The 23,812-nt window shown below is 39.6% G+C and overlaps 1 protein-coding gene across 2 annotated transcripts in view; it reads right to left on the bottom strand.

The window, feature by feature from the left end:
* LOC136867174 (complex III assembly factor LYRM7) overlaps window positions 1-23,812 on the bottom strand; it is a 92,331-nt gene that overhangs the window by 44,594 nt on the left and 23,925 nt on the right. For both annotated transcript variants that reach the window (XM_067144295.2, XM_067144296.2), the window contains exon 3: window positions 15,140-15,210. In XM_067144295.2, coding sequence (XP_067000396.1) covers window positions 15,140-15,210 — 71 coding nt within the window. The remainder of the gene's footprint in view (window positions 1-15,139; window positions 15,211-23,812) is intronic.

Below are 23,812 nucleotides of genomic sequence, written 5' to 3'. Positions count from 1 at the left end.
ATATTACATTCCTGGGAGAACACACAACCTAAATACTTGAAATTATCGACCTGTTCTAGCTTTGTATCACCCATCTGACATTCAATTCTGTTGAATTTCGTACTAACTGACATCAATTTAGTCTTCGAGAGGCTAAATTTCGTACCACACTCATTGCACCTATTTTCAAGTTCCAAGATATTACACTGCAGGCTTTCGGCACAATCTGCCATTAAGCATAGGCCAGACTGCTTACTACATTTCAACCTAACTGAATCCTTCCCTGCCATTTTATACCTTTCAGCAGATGATCCATGTAAACTACGAACAGCACAGGTGAAAGATTACAGCCTTGTCTAACCCCTGTAAGTACCCTGAACCAAGAACTCATTCTACCATCAATTCTCAATGAGGCCCAATTGTCAACATAAATGCCTTTGATTGATTTTAATAATCTACCTTTAATTCCATAGTCTCCCAGTATAGCAAACATCTTTTCCCTCGGTACCCTGTCATATGCTTTCTCCAGATCTACGAAACATAAACACAACTGCCTATTCCTCTCGTAGCATTTTTCAATTACCTGGCGCATACTGAAAATCTGATCCTGACAGCCTCTCTGTCGTCTAAAACCACACTGGTTTTCATCCAACTTCCTCTCAACTACTGATCGCACCCTCCCTTCCAAGATGCCAGAGAATACTTTGCCTGGTATACTAATCAATGAGATACCTCGATAGTTATTGCAATCCTTCCTGTTCCCTTGCTTATAGATAGGTGTAATTCCTGCTTTTGTCCAATCTGAAGGTACCTTACCAACACTCCATGCTATTTTACTACTCTATGAAGCTATTACATCCCTGCTGCTTTATGACAATGGACTTTATTTACCATCCTTTCCACTTCCTCAAGCGTAATTTCACCAACATCATTTTCCTCCTCCCCATGAACTTGGCAGTTCGCCACACCATCAGGATGATTTCCTCTTACATTGAGAAGATGTTCAAAATATTCCCTCCACCTCTCCAGTTACTCCCTGGGATCTATTATGAGTTCACCTGAATTACTCAAAACACTGTTCATTTCCTTTTTACCTCCCTTCCTCAGATTCTTTATTACTGTCCAGAAAGGTTTCCCTGCTGCTTGACCTAGCCTTTCCAGGTTATTACCAAAATCTTCCCACGACTTCTTTTTGGATTCAACAACTATTTGTTTCACTCTGTTTCTTTCATGTACTACAAATCCCTGTTTGCCTATGCCCTCGTTTGGAGCCATTTCTGATAAGCCATCTTTTTACGTTTACAAGCTGCTCTCACTTCATCATTCCACCAAGATGTTTGTCTTTTCCCATCTTTACACAGAGTTGTTCCTAGGCATTTCCTTGCTGTTTCTACTACAGCATCCCTGTATGCCACCCATTCACTTTCTATGTCCTGAACCTGCTTACTGTTCACTGTTCGAAATTTCTCACTAATCATATCCATGTACTTCTGTCTAATTTCCTCGTCTTGGGAGATTTTCTACCCTTATTCATTTGCAGACAGATTTCACTTTCTCTACCCTAGGCCTAGAGATACTTAGTTCACTACAGATCAGATAGTGGTCTGTATCATCAAAAAATCCCCGGAAAATTCGTACATTCCTAACAGATTTCCTGAATTCGAAGTCGGTTGAAATATAGTCTATTATGGATCTGGTACCCCTTGCCTCCCATGTGTAGCGGTGAACAGCCTTATGCTTGAAGAATGTATTCGTAACTACTAAACCCATACTAGCACAGAAGTCCAGCAAATGCTTCCAATTCCCATTAGCTTCCATATCTTTCCCACATTTACCAATCACCCTTTCATATCCTTCAGTTCTATTACCAACTCTTGCATTGAAATCGCCCATTAGCACTATTCTATCCTTGCTGTTGACCCTGACCATGATGTCACTCAATGCTTCATAAAACTTGTCAACTTCATCCTCATCTGCACCCTCACATGGTAAATACACGGAGACAATTCTAGTCCTAATTCCTCCAACTGACAAATCTACCCACATCATTCGCTCATTTACGTGCCTAACAGAAACTATGTTCCGTGCAATGGTATTCCTGATAAAGAGCCCTACCCCAGACTCTGCCCTTCCCTTTCTAACACCAGTCAAGTACACTTTATAATCTCCTGTCTCTTCCTCGTTATCTCCCCTTACCCGAATATCACTTACTCTTAGCACATCCAGATGCATCCTCTTTGCTGACTCAGCCAGTACTACTTTCTTTCTTCCATAAGCCCCATTAATATTGATAGCTCCCCATCGAATTCCATTTCGTTCGCCTAGTTGTTTCCAAGGAGTCCCTCGCCTGTCAAATGAGAGTGGTACTCCGTTACTCCCATAGGTCCGAGGCTTGCTTAAAATGTTCTGAGCTTGGTAAATTGATGAAGCAGGATGCTACCCTACTTGCACATAGTCCAAGCGAGGATCTCTCCTCTAACGGGTTATGGACCACCGGTGAATTGTATAGTCCTAGCCTCCTGAGCACAAGGAGGGCCATGACTCAGAATATGTCCAAGATGCCCACTTCCATTCCACAGCAACTGGTATCCCGACTCTCAGGACCACTTACTAGGCCACTCAGGCGTTGCCCATGGTTCACGAACTAGGACGTGACTACAGTAACTCACACCATGAGCCATATATATAAATATAAGAAAATAAAACTGATTGTTTATATCAAGTGCAGTATAAATATATCTTGGAAAGTTTGGGTTTCTGGCCATTTTGTTTTTTAACACTGGAGAGGGCCCCGTAAGGAGGTGTGCACGGTGTTTTAGACCGGGTCATGAAACAATAGCACAAATTAAGCAAAAACTATTTTTAATGTTACAGAAATAGTAAATAATTTTGCACGAACTTATAAATAATGTTCAAAGGTATTTTGACAATACAAAAATTGGATGTTAAACAATTGACGTTCATTCTGTGTCATCACTAGATTCTCGACTTTCTGTACTGCACCGAACACATGTCACTGCCACGTGTTTTTTATAGATATATCACTGGCGTACATGGCATCTAGTCTTGGTTATTCTGTCTGTTTATTGGTTTTTGGTTTTTCTGTTGCAAACTCTTCTAGTTTTTGTGGAGCTACAGAAGGCAGAACTTCTTCAGGCAATCCTAACATTTAACGAATATTCCTTTTATAGCTCCACTGGGAAAGTTTGAATACCGTTCTTGCAAATATCTCATGCATAGATGTTGGTTTAGTTCTTTCAAATAATCAAATTCCTTTGAATGCCTTTGAATGTTAAAGTCACCTTTCAGATGCTTGTAAATAATATACGACTTAATTCGAGTAATGTTCAAGATAGTAAAAAACAAAGTTATTGGCCAACGGTTCCTTGGGTGCGAAACTGAGAAACACTCTTTATAAGTCTTTTGATTTCTCTTTCCCTCTTTCTACGAGGCTAATCCCAAAAATAAGGTCTCCTATCTATACTTCTATAAAAAAATTTGTTTGTGACAAATAGACTCAAAAACTACTGAAACGATTTTAAAAATTTCTTCACCTATAGAAAACTACACTGCAAGTGAGTAACATGGGCTGTGTTTTATTTTCAAAACAATTCGAAGTGGGAGGCACGGGGAGGGGGGAGAGATATTCAATTAATAGGCTAATATAGGCAAAATACTGAATTTGTCGTATAGAGACGAGACAAAGCTCAATTTAATCCTCTTGATGCAAAGAACAAAACTCGGTAAGCCCTAGGGCCCGAAAACCATGTTTTAAGGCCCTAAAACCAACCGTTACGGAGATACTGGCACCACTCTACCCCTGTTATGGGAATCGGATAAAGTAATGACTGCCATAACCATGGCAACGTCTGCTCCAGGATTCTACAGCAGCGAAATTATCTACAATAAATCACAAACACTCAACATGTTACAGGCATGAAAACTGATATTTGGAATCCTCTTTAAAAATAAAAGAACACAAATATTTGTTTTCAGAAAAAACACTTAAGGGGGCGGGGGGGGGGGGGGGGAGGGTGAGAAAAAGGGAGGAAGGAGTTGAATTATTTATATGAGGATACATATATCTCAAGAAAAGAAGATGTTACAGACTTTAAAATTTGTACTTGGAATCTCCTTTAAAAATGAAGACACTCTTTTTGGAAAATCCACTTAAGGGGGTGAAGAGAATAAAAAAGCGGGTGAAATTTTAAAAAAAATTAGTATATTCTTCTTCTTCTATCACTTTACCCACACCTGTGAGGTTGCGGGTGCGAACTGTGTCGCACATGTGGATTAAACCCTGTTTTACGGATGGATGCCCTTCCTGACGGCAACCATATGTGTAGGGATGTAATTTATACTTCTACACTAATATTATAAAGAGGAAAAATTTGTATATTTGTTTGTAACGGATAGACTCAAACACTACCGAACCGATTTTAAAAATTACTTCACCTGTAGAAAGCTACATTGCCAGTGAGTAATATGGGCTGTATTTTATTTTCAAAACAATTTGAGGGGGGGCGATGAGGGGAGAATATAAAAATATTAAAATAATAGGCTAATATAGGCGAAATCGAATTTGTCGTACAAGGACGAGACAAAGCTCATTTTAAGCCCCTTGACGCAAAGAACAAAACTCGGTAAACCCTTCGGGTACGAAAACCATGTTTGAAGGCCCTAAACCAACCGTTATGGAGATATTGTAACCACACTACCCCTGCTCTAGGAATCAGATAAAGAAACGAACGGCCGTAACCATGGCAACGACAGCTCCAGGATTCTACAGCAGCAAGATTATGCATGTACGTTTGGGCATAGCTGCCAACCAAAATTGATACTCATATGACTTACTATCTGGAAAAAATAAACTGTTGTGTAAGACACTCATAGCACTCCTTTGGGCGGGGATGGAAAGGGAGTGAAGTATAAAAATAATAGCCCCGGAGATCTCCGTAGTACAGCGACCAGCAGTTGCCGACGGGCCTCCGTTTTTACGTACTGGCTTAGGTTTCAGCATTTTGCGGAGTCTGTTACCTATAGTTTAAACTATTTTCTATCAAATCATGGAGTACTAGGATCACTGATGTTATTAGTGCCGACATTTTGGTCCACTTTTACGATCATTGTAACCATGAAACCTATATACTGTACACAATTGTCAAGATACAACATTTATATTCAGATTCATTATATGATGTGCGACTTGAGTGACAATCCCTGAGAATTATAATTCTCGATAATTATAGTAGTTTCTTTTATGCATCGCATATTTCCTTTATGTCCGACTCGTTGGCTGAACGGTCAGCGTACTGGCCTTCGGTTCTGAGGGTCCCGGGTTTGATTCCCGGCCGGGTCGGGGATTTTAACCTTAATTGGCTAATTCCAATGGCACGGGGGCTGGGTGTATGTGTTGTCTTCATCATCATTTCATCCTCATCACGACACGCAGGTCGCCTACGGGAGTCAAATAGAAAGACCTGCACCTGGCGAGCCGAACCCATCCTGGGATATCCCGGCACTAAAAGCCATACGACATTTCATTTCATTTTTCATTTCCTTTATCATTAGTAATAGTTATGAAATGTCGGATCAAACAAATAGCCTACATTCAATAATATTTATATTTGTGGTACTATCTGGTGAAAGTATACTTACACTAAACCTGAGCTTTGTGAAGGGAGCAGGTATATCTAGGTGGGAATGAAGGAAAAACATGGTAGCAAAGGATCTTAGAAGTCGACGCTAATTAGGAACTAATATTTAGAGGCCCCCATGAAGAAAAGAAGAAGAAGATACACTATAATTCCAAACATGCAAATAATTTCTACGTACTTAAGTAAATACATCAGCGATATAAATATCTAATGAAGTCAGTCACACTGATAGTATGAGTAACTAAAGCCAGTTTCTGATAACCCGTACGAAGAACGCGTACTTCTGCTAGTTTTGTTATAAATACAGAACTCTGTTTGTGTAGCTGTTGGTCACAATATTGTGAAGAGTGTTTCCTGTGCTCGCATATAAACACGCGCACGCTGCACTGAGGCACTAGTCTTGGCTTGGCAGCCGTTGAGAATGGAGTTCCCATTGGATGTTACCGCCAAGTGCGAAGTGCTCACAGTTATTTGATTTTTGAACGCGAAATGTACTGAACCAATTGAAATCCATCGCCAATTGACGGAAGTGTATGTTGAGTCGTGCATGGATGTCAAAAATGAGACCAAGCAACAATCATGCCAGTGGCCAAAGCCTGTCGCACCCCATGACGTATGCGTGTTTATGAGTTAAGTTTTTCATCATTTTTTCAGTTAGTATAACAAGAATGTGTCAGTTTTGTTTTATTTTCGTGTAAAGTAGTGCCTTCGTATATAGTAAAATCCAACGTATCATGGATACGTTACCGCCAAAGCCGCGGAAATTTAAGCAAACACAGTCTGCAAGTAAAGTCATGACAACTGTTTTTTGGGACCGAAAAGGGAGGAGAAGAAGGGGAAGAAGAAGACGTTGTTGGTTGACTTTATGCCCGCTGGGACCACAATTAATGCTGACAGGTACTGTGAGACCCTGAAAAAACTCAGACGGGCAATTCAGAACCGGAGAAGAGGAATGTTGAGCAAGGGCGTAAACATTCTCCATGACAACGCTCGCCCGCATGTCGCCCGGTAAACTGTTGCAGCAACAGTTTCAGTGGAACATCATCACCCACCCACCCTATAGTTCTGACTTGGCGCCCAGTGATTATCACTTGTTCCCTAAGTTGAAAGAACATTTGGCTGGAAACCGATTCAGCACCGACGACGAGGTGAAAGATGAGGTTCACACTTCCTGAACAGCATGGTGATGAGCTGGTATGACATGGCATACAAAAACTGTCACAGCGTCTACAAAAATGCATCGACCAAAATGGTGATTATGTAGAAAAATAGCTAAATGTTCAAGCTGTAAAATGATGTAAACCATTGTGGAAATAAGCAGGTCTATGTATTTATTTTTAAAAAAATAGACCTTATTTTTGGGATTACCTTCGTATCCATGATACGTTGGACTTTACTATATACGAAGGCACTATTTCACACGAAAATAAAACAAAACTGACACATCTTGGTATACTAACTGAAAAAAAGAAAAAACTTAACTCATAAACACACATACGTCATGGGGTGCGACAGGAGTTTTAAACTGGGTCCGTCAAGCAATGCACTTAGGCTGAAACTGAGGAGCATGAGGGGTGAATTGTTTACACATGCTGATAGTGGATGGGTCCAATGTAAGGTACTGAGGGGATGAAAGCTAGCGGGCCCGCTACGTTAAAAACTATAAACTGAAACTGGTCGAAAAGACCGAGACACGCCCTCTCCAGGCTTAATACTGCATGGTACTGCAATCAACATTTCACTGAGAGCTTTGTAGCCACAGTGGATCATCACCGTTCCACATCCTTCTCAAGTGTGTTCGCTCTCTCGCTTCACAGCGACATATGCTTTCTACGTAGCTGCCCGCATTTAAGTTACGCCAGCCTGGCTGCACTGGGCTAGCCTCAATGAGCACCCAGCTGAGCACCCCTAAGGTAGACTAATAATAGCGAGGTACTGAAATTTACGCATGAAAACAAAGATATTTACAAAAAGATACAAAACTTGAAAACTAGAAAAGCAGCTGGAATTGGTAAGATTTCTTGGAATATACTAACGGCTATAGGTTGGATTATAGTACCATATCTGACGTACATACTGATTACAGTTTACAAGAAGGAGCTATACCAAATGAATGGGGTGTTGCTATAGTACCAAAGTATACAAAGGAAATGGTGATGAACATACGTGGATAATTAGAGCCCAGTCAGCTTGACATGTGTTGCATGTAAATTCTGGGAACACATTCTTTCTGATTACATTACACATGTTTGCAAAATTACTGGTTTGAAGGAAGACAGTTTGGGTTTAGGAAAGATTATTCCTGTGAGGCTCAACTTCTAGGATTCCAGCAAGATACAGCCGATAGTTTAGATTCAGGAGGTCAAATGGACTGTATCACTATTGAGCTATTCAAGGCCTTTGACAGGGCAGTTCGTGGAAGATTGTTGAGGAAAATAAGGGCTATTGGACTAGATGAAAGTGACTGAATGGGTGGCTAAACTTCTATAAAATAGAACTCAGGGAATTAAAGTAGGTGAAGCATTATCTGATCCTGGACTGATTGAGAGGGGGGCCTGTAAGGTAGTTTTATTGGACCTCTGTGTTTTCTTACATACATATATGAGTAAAGAACTAGAATCATTGAAAAAGCTTTTTGTGGATGTTTTTATACTGTATGGAGTAATAAGTTACAGGATTGTGAGCAACTGCAAAAAAACCTAGACAAAGTTGTGAGATGGACAGCAAGTAATGGTATGTTGGCAAACAGAGTAAAAAGTCGTCAGTTTCACCGAGAGGACAAATATTCAGGACTCATTCAGGACCAATATTTTAGGTTCCCTATGGGAATCAACATCTACATCAGGAGAAGTCCTCTCGGTTTGAAATAAATACTGTGTTTGGGTCGATGGGGTGACCATAGCTAATGGGAATCACTGAAAATACCTAGGTGATAATACACTGCCGAGCAAAAAAAAAAAAAAAACGCAACACCTCAAGATATTTGAGAAACTGTGATAAAATATAAATTTTAACATTCCTCGTACCCTCCTATGAAACTTTTTACTATGTTCTGGATCTTAGGAAATGTTACCAAAGATTTTGAATGGAATGAACTCAACAATAGGCAATAATAGCGAACAATAGACCATCCCAAAGGTATAGTGCTCTGCAGGTGAGTTACCGCCTATCACAAGAATGCACATCTTTGTTTCCATACCTTCACTGTTACCTCCAAGTGCAATGGAGGGAATTCTCTGACCTTCTAATCAGTATTAGATGGCACTTACGCTACCTCCAGCAGAGCACTACTGGGTGAAGATGCCGCTGAGCTGAGCTCAGAAGTTTCGTGCACAAAAAAAGTTTCAAATAGACCAGCACATAAAGACAAGTCTTCATCTCGCAGGAATGCAAAAAAAAAAAAAAAAAAAAAAAAAAAAAAAAGCCCATGACAACAACCTTTAACAGCAGCAAGTAACAGTAGCAGTGATTTAACCTCCAGAGGGAACTACAAAAATCACTAACATGGATCTATGTGAAGCATTCATTGCAAGTAATATTCCTCTTCACAAACTTACAAACCCTATCCTCAAAGGTTTTCTGCACAAATATTGCTTAAATCAAAATATACCAGATGAATCAATATTGCATAAAAATTACAAGCTGACAATTTATCTACATGTTCTGGAAGAAATACGCAATGAACTCAAGGATAACATCATTTGGATTTCAGCTGATGAAACTACTGACAATTGTGCCCGTTACATTGCTAATGTGTTGGTGCATTAAAAAAAGAGCCGGCCCCGTGATGTAGGGGTAGCGTGCCTGCCTCTTACCCGGAGGCCCCAGGTTCGATTCCCGGCCAGGTCAGGGATTTTTACCTGGACCTGAGGGCTGGTTCGAGGTTCACTCAGCCTATGTGATTAGAATTGAGGAGCTATCTGACGGTGAGATGGCGGCCCCGGTCTAGAAAGCCAAGAATAACGGCCGAGGGGAATCATTGTGCTGATCACATCACACCTCGTAATCTGCAGGCCTTCGGGCTCAACAGCGGTCGCTTGGTAGACCAAGGCCCTTCAAGGGATGTAGTGCCATGGGGTTTCGTTTGGTTTTATTAAAAAAAGAGCCTTCTTATTATTATTTGGTGGCCTGCAAAGAATTACAAAATGTAAATCATTCTACGATCACCAGATGTGTGAATGAAGGCATTAAAAAGATATTTGGAGAATCTTTTGCAGATGAAAGGATGTTTGTGTTTCTCTCAGATGCTACTTCCCTACATGATCAAAGCAGGAAAAGCCCTCCAAGTATTTTACACGAATATGATTCGTGCGACGTGCTTCACTCACGGAGTACATCGCCTCGCTGAAGAAGTACAATCCACGTTTGGGAGTGTAAACAAACTGATTTCATCAACAAAGAAAGTGTTTCTTAAGGCACCTGCTCGCATCAAGGCCTACAAAGAAAAACTACAAAATGTGCCTTTACCTCCCGAACCAGTGGTAACTTCTTGGGGTTCCTGGGTCGAAGCTGTGTTGTTTTACAATGCTGCTTGTTGTTTTAAGGGGCCTAACATCGAAGGTCATCGGCCCTGTTTTACAATGAACATTGTTGATAAACTTAACCATAATAGGTTAATATGGTTGTTTGATCCCATATTGACTTGTCTGAATCTATTACAGAACTATTTAAAATAGTTTTACTTGAGTCCGCCTTGTCAATACACCTTATAATGATAAAAACTATTTATTCTACCATACATGTTTCGGGAAAATTATCCATTCCCTTCATCAGTAATGTCAGTTCAAAGAATAAAACAATATAACACTATCTTTTGTTTTTTACAATTTAAAGAAGTATTGTGTCCTAATTCACCATATCAATGAATAAAGAAAACTAATGAAATATTATGAAAATGATCATTACATAAAATTTTGTTGAACTGAATGATCATTTTCATAATATTCCATTAGTTTTCTTTATTCACTGATATGGTGAATTAGGACACAATACTTCTTTAAATTGTAAAAAACAAAAGATAGTGTTATATTGTTTTATTCTTTGAACTGATATCACTGATGAAGGGAATGGATTATTTTCCCAAAACATGTATGGAAAAGAAATAGTTTTCTATCATTATAAGGTATGACAAGGCGAACTCAAGTAAAACTATTTTAAGTAGTTTTGTAATAGGTTACAATGAACATTTTGAGGCAGTGGCAGTTTGTCAGTGCAAGGAAGCATTTAATGATTCCAGCATTCAGAAAAACATTGCAGTCATTAGCAGCCAATTTCCTCATATACCCGCGAGTATTAAAAAGCTCGAAACTCAAGATTTGGCATTCACTGAATCTATTCAGGCAATGAATAAAATTTGTCTAGTGAACTCCTTGCTGGAGGTATTCCCAAGGAAACTTAAAGAAAAGTTTACAAACATTTTGAACAATAACCCAGGCTTTGAACCTTTCTGTCAAATTGATAGTTTTATTAATGGGACGGGTGAACTTTTGCCAGAAACAATAAGTGCAAATATAAAACCCAAATTCAGATACTGTCCAGTTACCTCAGTTAATGTCGAATGGTCCTTTTCTGTTTATAAAAATGTTTTCAGCGAACGACGACACAATCTTACTACTGAACATTTGGAACAGTACCTGATCGTTTCTGTTTACCATAGTAGCAATATGTAAAATAATTTGTAAACAATACTTGTTTTAAAATAAAAATTGCCAATTGTATGTTGTTTTTGAAATAATATAAGTTATATTATATAACTAATCATTACTTTTTTAATTATTTGATGTTGCATATTTTCACACTTTTCATGCATATTTTAAGCATTTTTCATGCATATCTGCATACATATTTTGAGCTTTTTATGTTGCATATAATCCAGTCTTTAGGGGTTCTAGTGAGGAAGTAAAGGAGAGGGTGTATAAGTCAATGGTAAGATCCTAGTTAAAGCATGGTTCTAGTCTGTATGGGACCCTCACCAGGATTACTTAATTCAAGAACTAGAGAAGATCCAAAGGAAAGTAGCATGATTTGTTCTGGGTGATTTTCAACAAAAGAGTAGTAGGTCCGTATTGATACAGCTTAATTTAAGAAGTAGTATTAGATTTAATGGTCCACCCAATCAATACACTTCACTTTACAGGTGAGAACACATTCAATGTTAAAATATGTTATACAGGGTGACCAACGACAATCTGACGTTTTTGGCATGGTTAGTAGTCTCTTGGTAGGAGGAGTGTGGAACGGAATTGTCAAGCAGGACACTCACCATGTGTTGCCGTTTCAGTAGCTATGGAGCAGTGGTCGGTTAGAACATCGTATGTTTGCATACGACGCATTTTTGCAGAATGGCGGGTCTGTTATAACAGTGCAACGACTTTTTTGTGTGCGTTTCAACCGAGGGCGTCGTGGTGCCGTTCCCAGCCGCAACACGATTCTCAGTTGGGTTAATAATGTACAGACAACGGGATCTATTGTTAAAAAGACGCCACCAGGTCCGACTAAGACAGCAAGAACACCAGAAAACATCGAGTGTGTAAGAGCCGCGGTGACGCGTAGCCCTGGGCACTCAACACGTAAACATGCACTCGAACTCGGAATGAGCCATGAATCTGTGCGAACAATCTTAAAGAAAGACATGAAATTTTACCCTTACAAGATGTGTTACTCCCAGAAACTTGAGGAGAGAGATTACGCGCAGCGGCAGGCGTTTGCTTTTCAACTGCAAATTGTTTTGGAAGACAATGAGAATGCAGTCATTATCATGAGTGACGAGGTGCATTTCCATCTGGATGGGGATGTTAATAGGGAGAACTTACGGTACTGGTGCCCTCAAAATCCCCGTGTCATTCACGAAAAAACTTTACACTCACAGCGAGTAACGGTTTGTGTTCAGCATGCGGCAGTAACGTTCGGCATTCACTGTAAAAGTTGCACCATTCTCGTCCTAGAAAAAATAGGGACCAATGATGCCGAACGGTGTCGTTGCGCACCAAAGGGTGAAATTTCATGTCTTTCTTTAAGACTGTTCGCACAGATTCACGGCTCATTCCGAGTTCGCGTGCATGTTTACGTGCTGAGCGCCCAGGGTTACGTGTCACCGCGGCTCTCACACACTTGATGTTTTCTGGTGTTCTTACTATCTTAGTCGGACCTGGTGGCGTCTTTTTAACAATAGATCCTGTTGTCCGTACATTATTAACCCAACTGAGAATCGTGTTGCGGCTGGGAACGGAAGCGCGACGCCCACGGTTGAAACGCACACGAAAAAGTCACTGTGCTGTTATAACAGATCCGCCATTCTGCACAAATGCGTCGTACGCAAACATACGATGTTCAACCGACCACTGCTCCATAGCTACTGAAACGGCAACGGATGGCGAGTGTCCTGCTTGACAATTCTGCTCCCCACTGCTCCTACTGAGAGAGTACTAGCCATGCCAAAAACGTCAGATTCCCGTCGGTCACCCTGAACATTCTTTGGTACGGTACATGTTTTGTCTTATTTAAGACTTCTTCAGCCATAGCATCTTGTATATAATTAAAATACATAATTATTACTGTCTAATAATTTAAAATGGATGAAACCATGTCCTTTCTAAATGTTTAAAAATACACTAAAAACAACACACACTGCTTTTTTATAAAACTGTCCATCACTGTTCAGTATTCTTCAGTTGATGATAAGGTCCCATTCTCCCATTTCCTAGGCCAAAGTTCAAATTCTAGTTAGTCAGTACACTGAAGCTACTGTATGTCAAATCTCAAGAAATATTATTTAGAATCAAATTTTAACATGTAGAATTTCTGTAAAAAAGTTATGGACCGTTTTATGGAAAAACAGTGTGTATTGTTTTTAGTGCAGCCTATTTTTAAACATTTAGAAAGGACATGGGTTCATCCATTTTAAATTATTAGACAGTAATAATTATGTATTATAATTAGATACGAGATGCTCTGGCTGAAGAAATCTTAAATAAGATGAAACATATACCTTTTTTTTTTGCTAGTTGCTTTACGTCGCTCCGACACGGATAAGTCTTATGGGGACGATGGGACAGGGAAGAGCTAGGAGCTGGAAGGAAGCGGCCGTGGCCTTAATTAAGCTACAGCCCCAGCATTTGCCTGGTGTGAAAATAGGAAACCACGGAAAACCATCTTCAGGGCTGCCGACAGTGGGTTCGAACCTACTATCTCCCGAATACTGGATACTGGCCGCACAAACATGTACCAAAGAATGTATAACATATTTTAACATTGAATGTGTTCTCACCTGTAAAGTGAAGTGTATTGATTGGGTGGACCATTAAACCTAATACTAGTTCTTAAATTAAGCAGAATGTTCCAAGTTGTCAGTGGAGGAGATGGCTTGGAATTATATTAGTAGGCAAATAAGCTTGAGTAGAGTTTTCAGAAGTAGGAAAGATAAAGCTGGATTTTTTTTTCTTTTTCTATTTGTTTAACGTCGCACTGACAGAGGTAGGTCTTATGGCGACGATGGGATAGGAAAGGCCTAGGAATTGGAAGGAAGCGGCCGTGGTCTTAATTAAGGTACAGCCCCAGCATTTGCCTGGTGTGAAAATGAGAAACCATGGAAAACCAACTTCAGGGCTACTGACAGTGGGGCTCGAACCCACTATCTCCTGATTACTGGATACTGGCTGCACTTAAGTGACTGCAGCTATCGAGCTCGGTAAGCTGGAATTCAAGAGGACAAATTGGGGCCAATACTCATTTATAAGAAGGGGAATTGGGGATTACAATAGTTTACTACAGGAGATGTCTGATAAATGTCCAACTTCTTTGAAATCATTTAAGAAAAGACTAAGTAAACAGCTGATAGGGAATCTGCCACCTGGGTGACAGCCCTAAATGCAGATAAGTGGTAATTGATTGATCAACTGATTAATTTATATCTTGGGTCTTTAAGTTAAGAGATTAATTTATCACCAATGCTCTGCCTATAGTACCTCTCACACTATTACACCCTACCTAGTAAACAATCTTTCTACATTTTTTCCCTATCTTTTCATGGATTTACACACTTTCTCTTACTACGATTTACAAGTTAGCTAAGTATTTTGCCACTCAGTCGGTTCAGGTTCAATTCGTGCCTTTGCTATAAATTTCAGACTAATATGCAAGGCTGAAATAAGGTGCATTCAGAACCTGGTAATATAACTGAGCAGAGAAGTGAATTAAAATCATAATCTGGGACATTCACAGTTTTTCATTTCAACTTTAAGAAATGCAGAGGCACTACCAAATGTATAGGATATAACTGCTTCCCTTCCAATTGTAACCCCAATAAACTGCAATTACACTCAACACTGAAGGTACAACCACACAGGTTAAAAGTCTTCACATTCACCAAATACTCAATTACAGAAGATACAACCACACAGGTTAAAAGTCTTCACATTCACCAAATACTCAATTTACCACAATGTCCCAAGCCCCTTATATGAAACAACAACACAAAACATGCACTGAGTCATTCAAGAACTTACTTCTTCAATTACAGCAGCATCTTCAACATGCTTATATTTTCTATATTCTTCATTAATACGAGTTTGGGCAGCTGAAAGAAAACACATCCAATATAAACCTGGCAATTTCACTAGCTGTAAAATAAATATGAATTATTACTTTGTTAGCATATTAAATTACCAAATGATTTATAACAAATGCAAACTGAGAAAAATCAGAATACAAAAAGGTGAGATAAGATGTAGCATATTAACCCGCGATCACTCGCGCGATGAGGTTCACTCCAACATTTTACAAATTTTGCTACAATTCATTTGTCCTTAGCTTTCAATCGATGTCCATTTGAAAATGCCTCATTCGGTCCTTTGAGCATGCCATGATGTATTTGTGTAATAGCTGTGATATTTTGGAAGGGAGGAAAGAGTGGGGGAAAGAGCGTGTCACGCGTTGTGTTAGTTGCTATCTCACAGCACGAGCAGTCATGTGTGTGTAATGTGGCGTTACAATTAATAAATAAACTTGAAATCTGTCGGTGTACGTCTTGTATTTGTAAAATGACTGTGGAAAATGTATTTGAGTATGTGATTACTAATATTTGTATTATCTGACGGGTTCTCTCTTCAAGTGTACGGCATATGAACGATGACTTCTTGTTTCTTTTTGTTTGTGGTTTGGTGATGGTGATGCTAAATTTTCTATGTTATTTGGTTCTATTTCTGGGATATGCTATGTGACGGATATTTTTCGTCAGGGATGTCCTTGTGATTGATTCGGGCGACGCGTTTTGCATTTAGTATTTTCTACTATGTGTTCGGTGTTGTGAACCTTCCACTAATAATGGTCCTCAGAAAATTAAGTTATTTTAAAAGTAGATATCAGGTAAAATGATGTATTTAGGTTTATTTAAGGAGCTCCTTTAGTAATTAGGTCGCTTGGGTTAGTATTTCATTCTAGTATATTTCATGTTTTCATAGATTTGGTATTCATCATCATCAGTTTTCCACTCCAGTTGCCCGGTGTGGTTTACGAGCACTCTCCACTTCTGTCTGTCCATGTACCACTCTTCTCTCAAGACGACATCCCAGCTGATTCCTTTTGTGCCTATGTCCTCTTTCACTTGGTCCAGCCACCTCTTCCTAGGTCTTCCTACCGGTCGTTTTCCGGCCACGACTGTGTGTAGCCATTGTTTTGCTGTCCTTCCATCGTCCATTCGTTTGACATGGCCAAACCATTTCAAACGGGCCCTTGTCACTTTTTCATTCAGGGATGGGTACACACCAGCTTGCTCCCTTATTCTTTCATTCCTTACCCTGTCCCTTTTTGTCTTCTGTACCATAGTTCGTAGGAACTTCATTTCTGCGGCTTGTAGTTTGCTGTCCACTTGTTGGGTTGTTGTGCAGGTTTCTAGGCCATATGTTATTATGGGGGTGAAGTATGATTGGAATAGAATCTGCTTTGATCTTAAGGGAACTTGTTCGTTCCAGAGGAGGTTCCGAACTTGATGGTAAAACTGAGCTGATTTTTGAATGCGGTTGTTAAACTCATGCTGTATTCTGTTATCAATTGAAATGATGCACCCAAGATATATTGGTCTACTGTTTCCAGTTGTGTACCTTCCAGCATTATTTTTCCTTTCTTCTTCTGCCTGTTGACAGACATAGTAACAGTTTTCGATTTATTTATTTATTGTTAATCCGTGTGCTTTCAAATGTTCATTCCAGGTGTTCAGCCTCTCTTGGACTTCCTTCTCTGTATTTCCCCAAATTACTACATCATCTGCAAATGCAAATGCATTGATGTCCATATTGTTCTTCTGCTTAATTTCTTTCATGACTTCATCCATGACAGTGATAAAAAGTAATGGTGAAAGGGTACTGCCTTGTTGCACTCCTTTAGTGGTTTGGAACCAATCAGAATTACCATTTCCTATCTGTACGCAACTGCAGCAGTCTTCGTAAAGCATTTTAACTTTCTGGATAAGCCCTTTGGGTACATTCTTCTTTCTTAAACATTCCCATATAGTCTTCCTTGGAACACTATCAAATGCTTTTTTCGAGATCCAAAAACACTAGTGTTAAGTCTTTGCCCTTCTCCCAATGCTTTTCTAACAGTATTCTAAGTGCAAATATGAGATCGGTAGTTGATCGGTGTTCTCTGAATCCATATTGTTCTTCCTGTAGTTGTGGTTCTATTATTTTCCTTAGCCTTTTTTCAAGTATTTTCTCAAATATTTTCAAACTATGAGACAATAAAGTGATCCCTCTATAATTGCTACATTTCTTCCTGCTTCCTTTTTTGAAGAGAGGTATTATTATTCCCTTTTTCCAATCATCTGGGACTTTCCTATCCTTCCATATTGCATTAATTACTCTATGAAGCCACTGTATTCCTATTGCACCAGTTGCTTTGATCATATCTGCACTGACTTAATCAAATCCTGTAGATCTTTCTTTGGGCATACTATTAAGGGCCGTCTCTACTTCCTTCCATGTTGGCGGACTCTCTTGGTCAGGCTCATCATTGCAGCTTAAACTGACCTGCGTAGTTACATCATTGGAGTCTTTGCCAGTACTGTTGTATAAATTATCAAAATAGGATTTCATGATCTTCCTTATTTCTGTCTCCTCCCTAACTATGTTACCATCTGGTTCCTCTATTGCTGTTATGTATTCATTGTCTCTTCTTATATTTCGTATTGTTCGGTAAAGTAGTTTAGAATTAGCTTTGCTGTCTTGCTCTAGTTTATCTGTGAAATCAGTCCAAGCTTTCTGTTTTTCTTCGGCCACAATTTTCTTTACTTGTAACTTCTGATCTCTATTTCTGCTGCAGTTCGTTTACTCTAGATTCGTTCCTTTGACTTCCTTTTTGCATTTCTTTGTCTCTGGCTTTCCTGGTTTCATTTTTCACTTTCACAGCAATCTTCACCCGATTGTTCCACCAAGGAGTTTCTTTTCCCTTCATTTTGCTATTAGTTTTACCACAAACTTCTAATGCAGCTCCGACAATGCTTTCTTTGAATCTAGTCCACTCGATGTTGCCTTCTTGTAATGCATCTGATGGTAATTTATTGGTCACTTTTTTTGTGTATTCAACTTGTTTCTCTGTCTTCTTTAGCTCCCATGTCTTAATTTTTGGTTTCCTGTATTTCTGAGGTCTCTAAATTTCAATGTGCTTTATTGTTGCGAGGAGAAGTCTGTGGTCACTGTCCAGGCTTTCACTTGGTATAACTCTGACATCACATATGGTCTTTCCTGCTTCATTGTCAGATATAAAATAATCTATCAGAGTTTTAGTATCTCCATTCCAACTGTATCTTGTTAGTTTATGACTTAGCTGCTTCTGAAACCAACTGTTGTTTATTCTTAAGCCATTCCTTACACATAGATCTAGAAGACTTTTTCCTTCTGGGTTCCTGTCTCCATAACCATGTGGACCTAGTACATTTTCATATCCACGCCTGTCTGATCCAACTTGAGCATTTAGATCTCCCATTATTATGATATTTTCCTCTCTTTCTATAGCTTCTTCTAAATCAGTTCGGAATTGTTCTTTTTCCTCTTCGTTACAGCCAGTCTGTGGGGCATACACCTGGACTACTGTCAGCACACTCTTGTTAAGAGAGATGTTCAACTTAATAATTCTTTCATTAACATATATTACCTCACTGATGACATCAATGTCCTCTCTTAATATAAAACCTACATCATTTTTGGCTTCTGTTTTATTTCCATTCCAATGTAGTTTGTATCCTTTTCTTAGCTTTTTTGTTCCTCTTCCCTTCCACTTTGCCTCACTCAGGCCAAGAATACAGAGGTTCCTACTTTCCATCATATCTATCAGCTCCTCGCTTCTGCCAGTCAGGGTCAGGATATTTAATGTTCCAATTCTGTGTTTAGGACTCTTTCTTTTGGGCTTCTTCTCAGAAAATTGTACTTGAACATCAGCCTTACGGTCATCATACGTTGCAGATGTTTGAGAAGACGTGTCTATCCGGTATTTTCTTTACATTCCGAGGCTCGTTTTGTAGTTGAAAGCAATCGATATAACCCTTCAGTTGACTTGCTAAGCCTAACACTGCTGGGGATTTTCTGTCAGGGGTATTCTCCCTTAGCCTTTGGCAGTCCCCTACCTCACTACAAGGCAGCAGCTGATGAATTTATGTGTCATTTCCTATACAAGGGTCTCATCAAACCTTCTAGGGGAAAACTCCTCCACCCGTAGCTGTTGGTCTTCCCCTAGTTTGTCGGGTTTGGTGTCGGCCGCCCAACCCTTGGCCAGACAGTCGCAGGTAGTACCGTCTACTGTCGGATACGGTATCAGGATCACTCCTGAAGATTTGGTATTATTTACTTAAATTATTTATTTATTTCCTTATTTATTCATATTAAGAGATAATATATTTGTTGTTAAAAACCTCACCTTAGTAATAGATAAATTATATTTTTCTTATTTATAAAGCAAAAATTTACCAAAATTATTTAAAAGAAAAAGAATTGTAGATATAACTTAGCCCTATGTATTTATTTTCATTCACTTGAAACTTTTTAACTAAACAAAATTAATTCTTTTCATCCAGTTATTTTCTACTAAACATGTATTAGGTTGTAGTATGTTTGAATTAATTATAGTATTGTTTTTTCAAATGGGTGTACAAAATTTCTTGTAGATGCTTGTTCTGGTTCCCCTTGTTGATCCCGGCCTTTGTTCCTTGGGAAATGGGTCCCTGGTGCTATATATTCACTCTTCCACATTTATTTTAAGTTTATTTTTGGTGTTTTGTTGCATTTTGATTTTGTTGCTTCCTTGTTGTGATATGCTTACTCCATGGTGTCACTAGCCAGACACTATTTTAATATCACTTGTGGTGGGGGCGTCAGTTGGTACCTTGTCGCGTGGTTTTTTGTGTTGAACCTACGCTGACGGCTAGTAGCATTTGGCCAGACAAGCATCCAAGAAATGTGTACCACCACTGAATACTGACTTTAAAAAATTGTAAGCTGAGGTGAACTTACTAATCCTTTGGGTATTATTTCTTGTTTCATATATCATTCCATGATGGGTGGACGGTCAATAATCGATCCGAGCATGCTGAGAAGCGAGGAGCTGGCTTATGAACTAGAAGTGCATGGGTGTGAATACAGTGGAACCAATGCTGTCAAAATTCAAAGATTGAGGGAGTGCGCCCATTTTTCCATAATGGTACCTGAGCTGGACCGGCAGTCAATTGGTGAGTCGATTGGCCTTATTCTAGACAATATTGATGAATTAACTGAATTATGTTCTTCTTTTGCTGACATTACGCCATCTAAGGCACAACTGAAAAGAATTAAAGTTAGGGTAGATCACTATTTAAATCGAATCAAGGATCTGCTAACTTTAGATCTTAGCCCGTATCATCGCCTAGAAATTTCTGAACTGTTATCCAAGACCATTGCCTTGTCATGTGATGTTCACGCAATTGAGATGTTTGTCGATGTACAAGACCTTACCCTCATTGATGTTGATTCACAGGCGAGTAAGGTCGAACATGTTGACGTACCCGCCTCCCACCCGTCTGGTACTTTGTCTTCCCAAACTGTAGGTAAATGTCACGGATGCTTACCAGTCAACTCCTTTGTGGTACCTCCTCCTGTCTTAGATTTATTTAAAGGCTTGGCGGACTCTCTGTAGACTCTATCGAAGAAACTATTCGATTTTTAAGATTCTGGATTGAATTATTAGAAACCGCACATGTTTTTGAGTTAACTTCTCTAAATGTCTTCTGTGTCTGCTTCCCTCACTGTCAGGGGATGCTAACAGTCTCTCATCCAAAGTTGTCGTTTTCGGAGGCAGTCTTTAAATGAGAAATTGTCGACCTATATTAAAGATATCAAGTACTATTGCAAGGTCTTCAGGCAATCCATTTCGGAAACAAATGTGGTGAATCATTTGGTAAGGGGTATCTCGCAGCAGTACCGTTCTTACATGTGCTTTACTCAGAGACCTGTGACCCTCAAGGAACTCGAAGCCGCTTGTGTTGAGGCAGAGAGTGTGCGTTATGAGGATTCGTGCCATGTGGCAGACGTTCCTCCACCCTCGCTTTGTCCTTGGAATATTTCACAGACGTTACCTCCGGCTGTTAAGCCTGTTAAGAAGTGTTATGTATGTGGTGCCAGAGATCATCTTCGGGACAAATGCGCGAGCCTAAAACACCCAACTACATCCCTGAATTATAACAACCCCAATTTTGCATGTTTTATTTGTGGGTCCAAACAACATGCCAAGCGTTCTTGTCTGAATAACCCCAATCCGCTGACATATGTTCCTCTGAATCAACCTAGAATATGACTAGCCGACACAAAAGAAACAGTGAATTTTTCTCCTGTCTCAACCAGACATGTGAACTTGGGTAACCAGTCTAGTGATGCCCTGTCATGTTGATTACCAGTGTATTTCTGCCCATGTATGTGTTAACTTGCCTTTTATTCCAACTGAGATCAACGGCGAGCCCGTGTCCGCTCTCGTGGATTCTGGGAGTGCGTATTCCTTACTCAACATGTCCTGGTATGAGAGGTATAAATCTCCGTGTAACCTTCCTGAACTTCAACCTGTGTTAATTAATTGTGTAACTGCTAACGGTTCAACTGTATATGTCATTGGCTCGATTATTATCAAAGAATTTTGGGCTTTACCTGGAAATTTAAATTAGTGGTAGTTAAGGGATTATGTTGTAACCTTATTTTGGGCGCTGATTTCTTGACACATGTTGGTTTGGTAATTGATCTTCAGGAAAGGAAATTATTTTTCAAGTTTTCTCCTCATTCTAAAGTTCCTTTAATTGGCAGGCATATTATTCCCTCTAGTTTAATTTATTCTGACAAGAGCGCTCTAATCTTGAAACTGTCCAAATTAACTTGGAGCATTTATCTAGTGACCAAGCTGTACAAATTCGTGATTTGTGTGCAAAATTTCCAGATGTTTTCACTGATAAGCTTGGGTTGACTAACGTCCTCGAGTACAAAATTGATGTGTCTGATAACATTCCTGTCAGATCACCTCCTTATCGTTTGGCTCCTCCCCGCATGAAAATATTGAAGGACATTATCCAGGATATGCTGAATGAGGGTGTCATCCGTCCATCTACCTTTGCCTATTCCTCCCCCATCTTTCTTGTGCCTAAACCTAACGGTGGTTATCGTCCTGTTGTAGATTATCGTGCTTTAAACCGCAAAGTGGCTCTCCAGTCTGTGCCATTGCCTGACATTCATTCTTGTTTTTCCTGGTTTCATGGTGCTAAATTTTATACATCATTCAATTTGAACAGTGCGTATCTTCATATTCCTCTTGCTGAAGAGTCTCGTCACCTTACTGCCTTTGCGACGGACTGGAATCTGTATGAATTCTGTCGCGTGCCCTTTGGGCTGTCCACGGGAGCTGCAGTTCTCACTCGCCTCCTAGATTCAATCCTTTCGGACATTAAATTTCAGTACGTTTATCATTATTTGGATGATCTTATAATTTACTCTACAACTTTTCAGGAACATGTCCTGCATATCCATGAGGTGCTTACTCGGTTAAAAAAAGCTGGCCTGACTGTCAAAATTGCTAAGGTGTCCTTTGCTAAACACCAGATGTCCTTTCTTGGCCACATTGTGTCTCCCGAAAGAGTTGCTATCGATAAGAGTCAAACTCAAACAATTCACGACTTCCCTCCTCCCAAGAATCAAAAAGACATTGCTCGTTTCATTGGCATGGCTAATTTTTTTTTTTTTGAAATTTGTACCAAATTTTGCTGACATTGCTGCCCCTCTCAATGCGTTGAGACGCAAAGATGCTAAGTTTGTTTGGATCTTCCTCAGAAAGAAGCTTTCGAGAGACTAAAATTTACTTTGTCCAACTCTCCCGTCTTGGCCATTCCTGATTTCTCCAAAAAATTCATCGTACAAACTGATGCTTCATGTTCTGCTGTAGCCGGAGTTCTTCTTCAGGAATCCGAACTCGGTAGACGTCCTATCACTTACGCCTCTCATGCATTAAGCTCATTGGAATCTAAGTACTCTGTGTATGAACTTGAATGTTTGGCAGTCATCTTTGCTTTAGAAAAATTTCGGATGTATAGTGAGCATGCTCCCTTTCTCTTGGAAACTGATAACATGGCCTTAAGTTGGGTTCTGAATCGCCCACGTCGGACTGGTCATCTTACTAGATGGGCAATTCGCATTTCTGCCTTCAAATTCGAGGTACGTCACATAAAAGGGACTGATAATGTCACTGCGGACTGTCTGAGTCGTATGTTTGGTGACTCCCCTGGTGAGAATAATGAACCTGTGAGCATCGATCTTCCTCAACCATGTCAGTGTGTCTCGGGTTGTGTCAATGCTATATTATCTGATTGCCCATTGTTATATCAAGACATTAGTAAGCATCAGAGGGACGACCCTGAGTTGAAACTGATCATCAATGATATCAAGGGTGGTAAAATTGTAAAACCCTATAGTATGCGTAATGGTGTCTTGTGTTGTAAGGCACGTAATGACAAGAAGTGGAAAATTGTATGTCCTCAACTCTTGATACCTGTTGTTTTTTTCAGTACTATCATAATTCTGCTATTGGCAGACATCTTGGTATCTTCAAAACCCGTCAAAAGATCAGACATTTCTTCATTTGGAAGGGCATGGATTTTCAAATTGCTGAGATGGTAAAGTCTTGTCGTA

Source organism: Anabrus simplex, chromosome 3 (genome assembly GCF_040414725.1).
Source record: "Anabrus simplex isolate iqAnaSimp1 chromosome 3, ASM4041472v1, whole genome shotgun sequence".
Classification (NCBI taxonomy): Eukaryota; Metazoa; Arthropoda; class Insecta; order Orthoptera; family Tettigoniidae; genus Anabrus; species Anabrus simplex.
The sequence above is the reverse complement of the archived record's forward strand: the minus strand, read 5'-3'. Positions and strand labels throughout refer to the sequence as shown.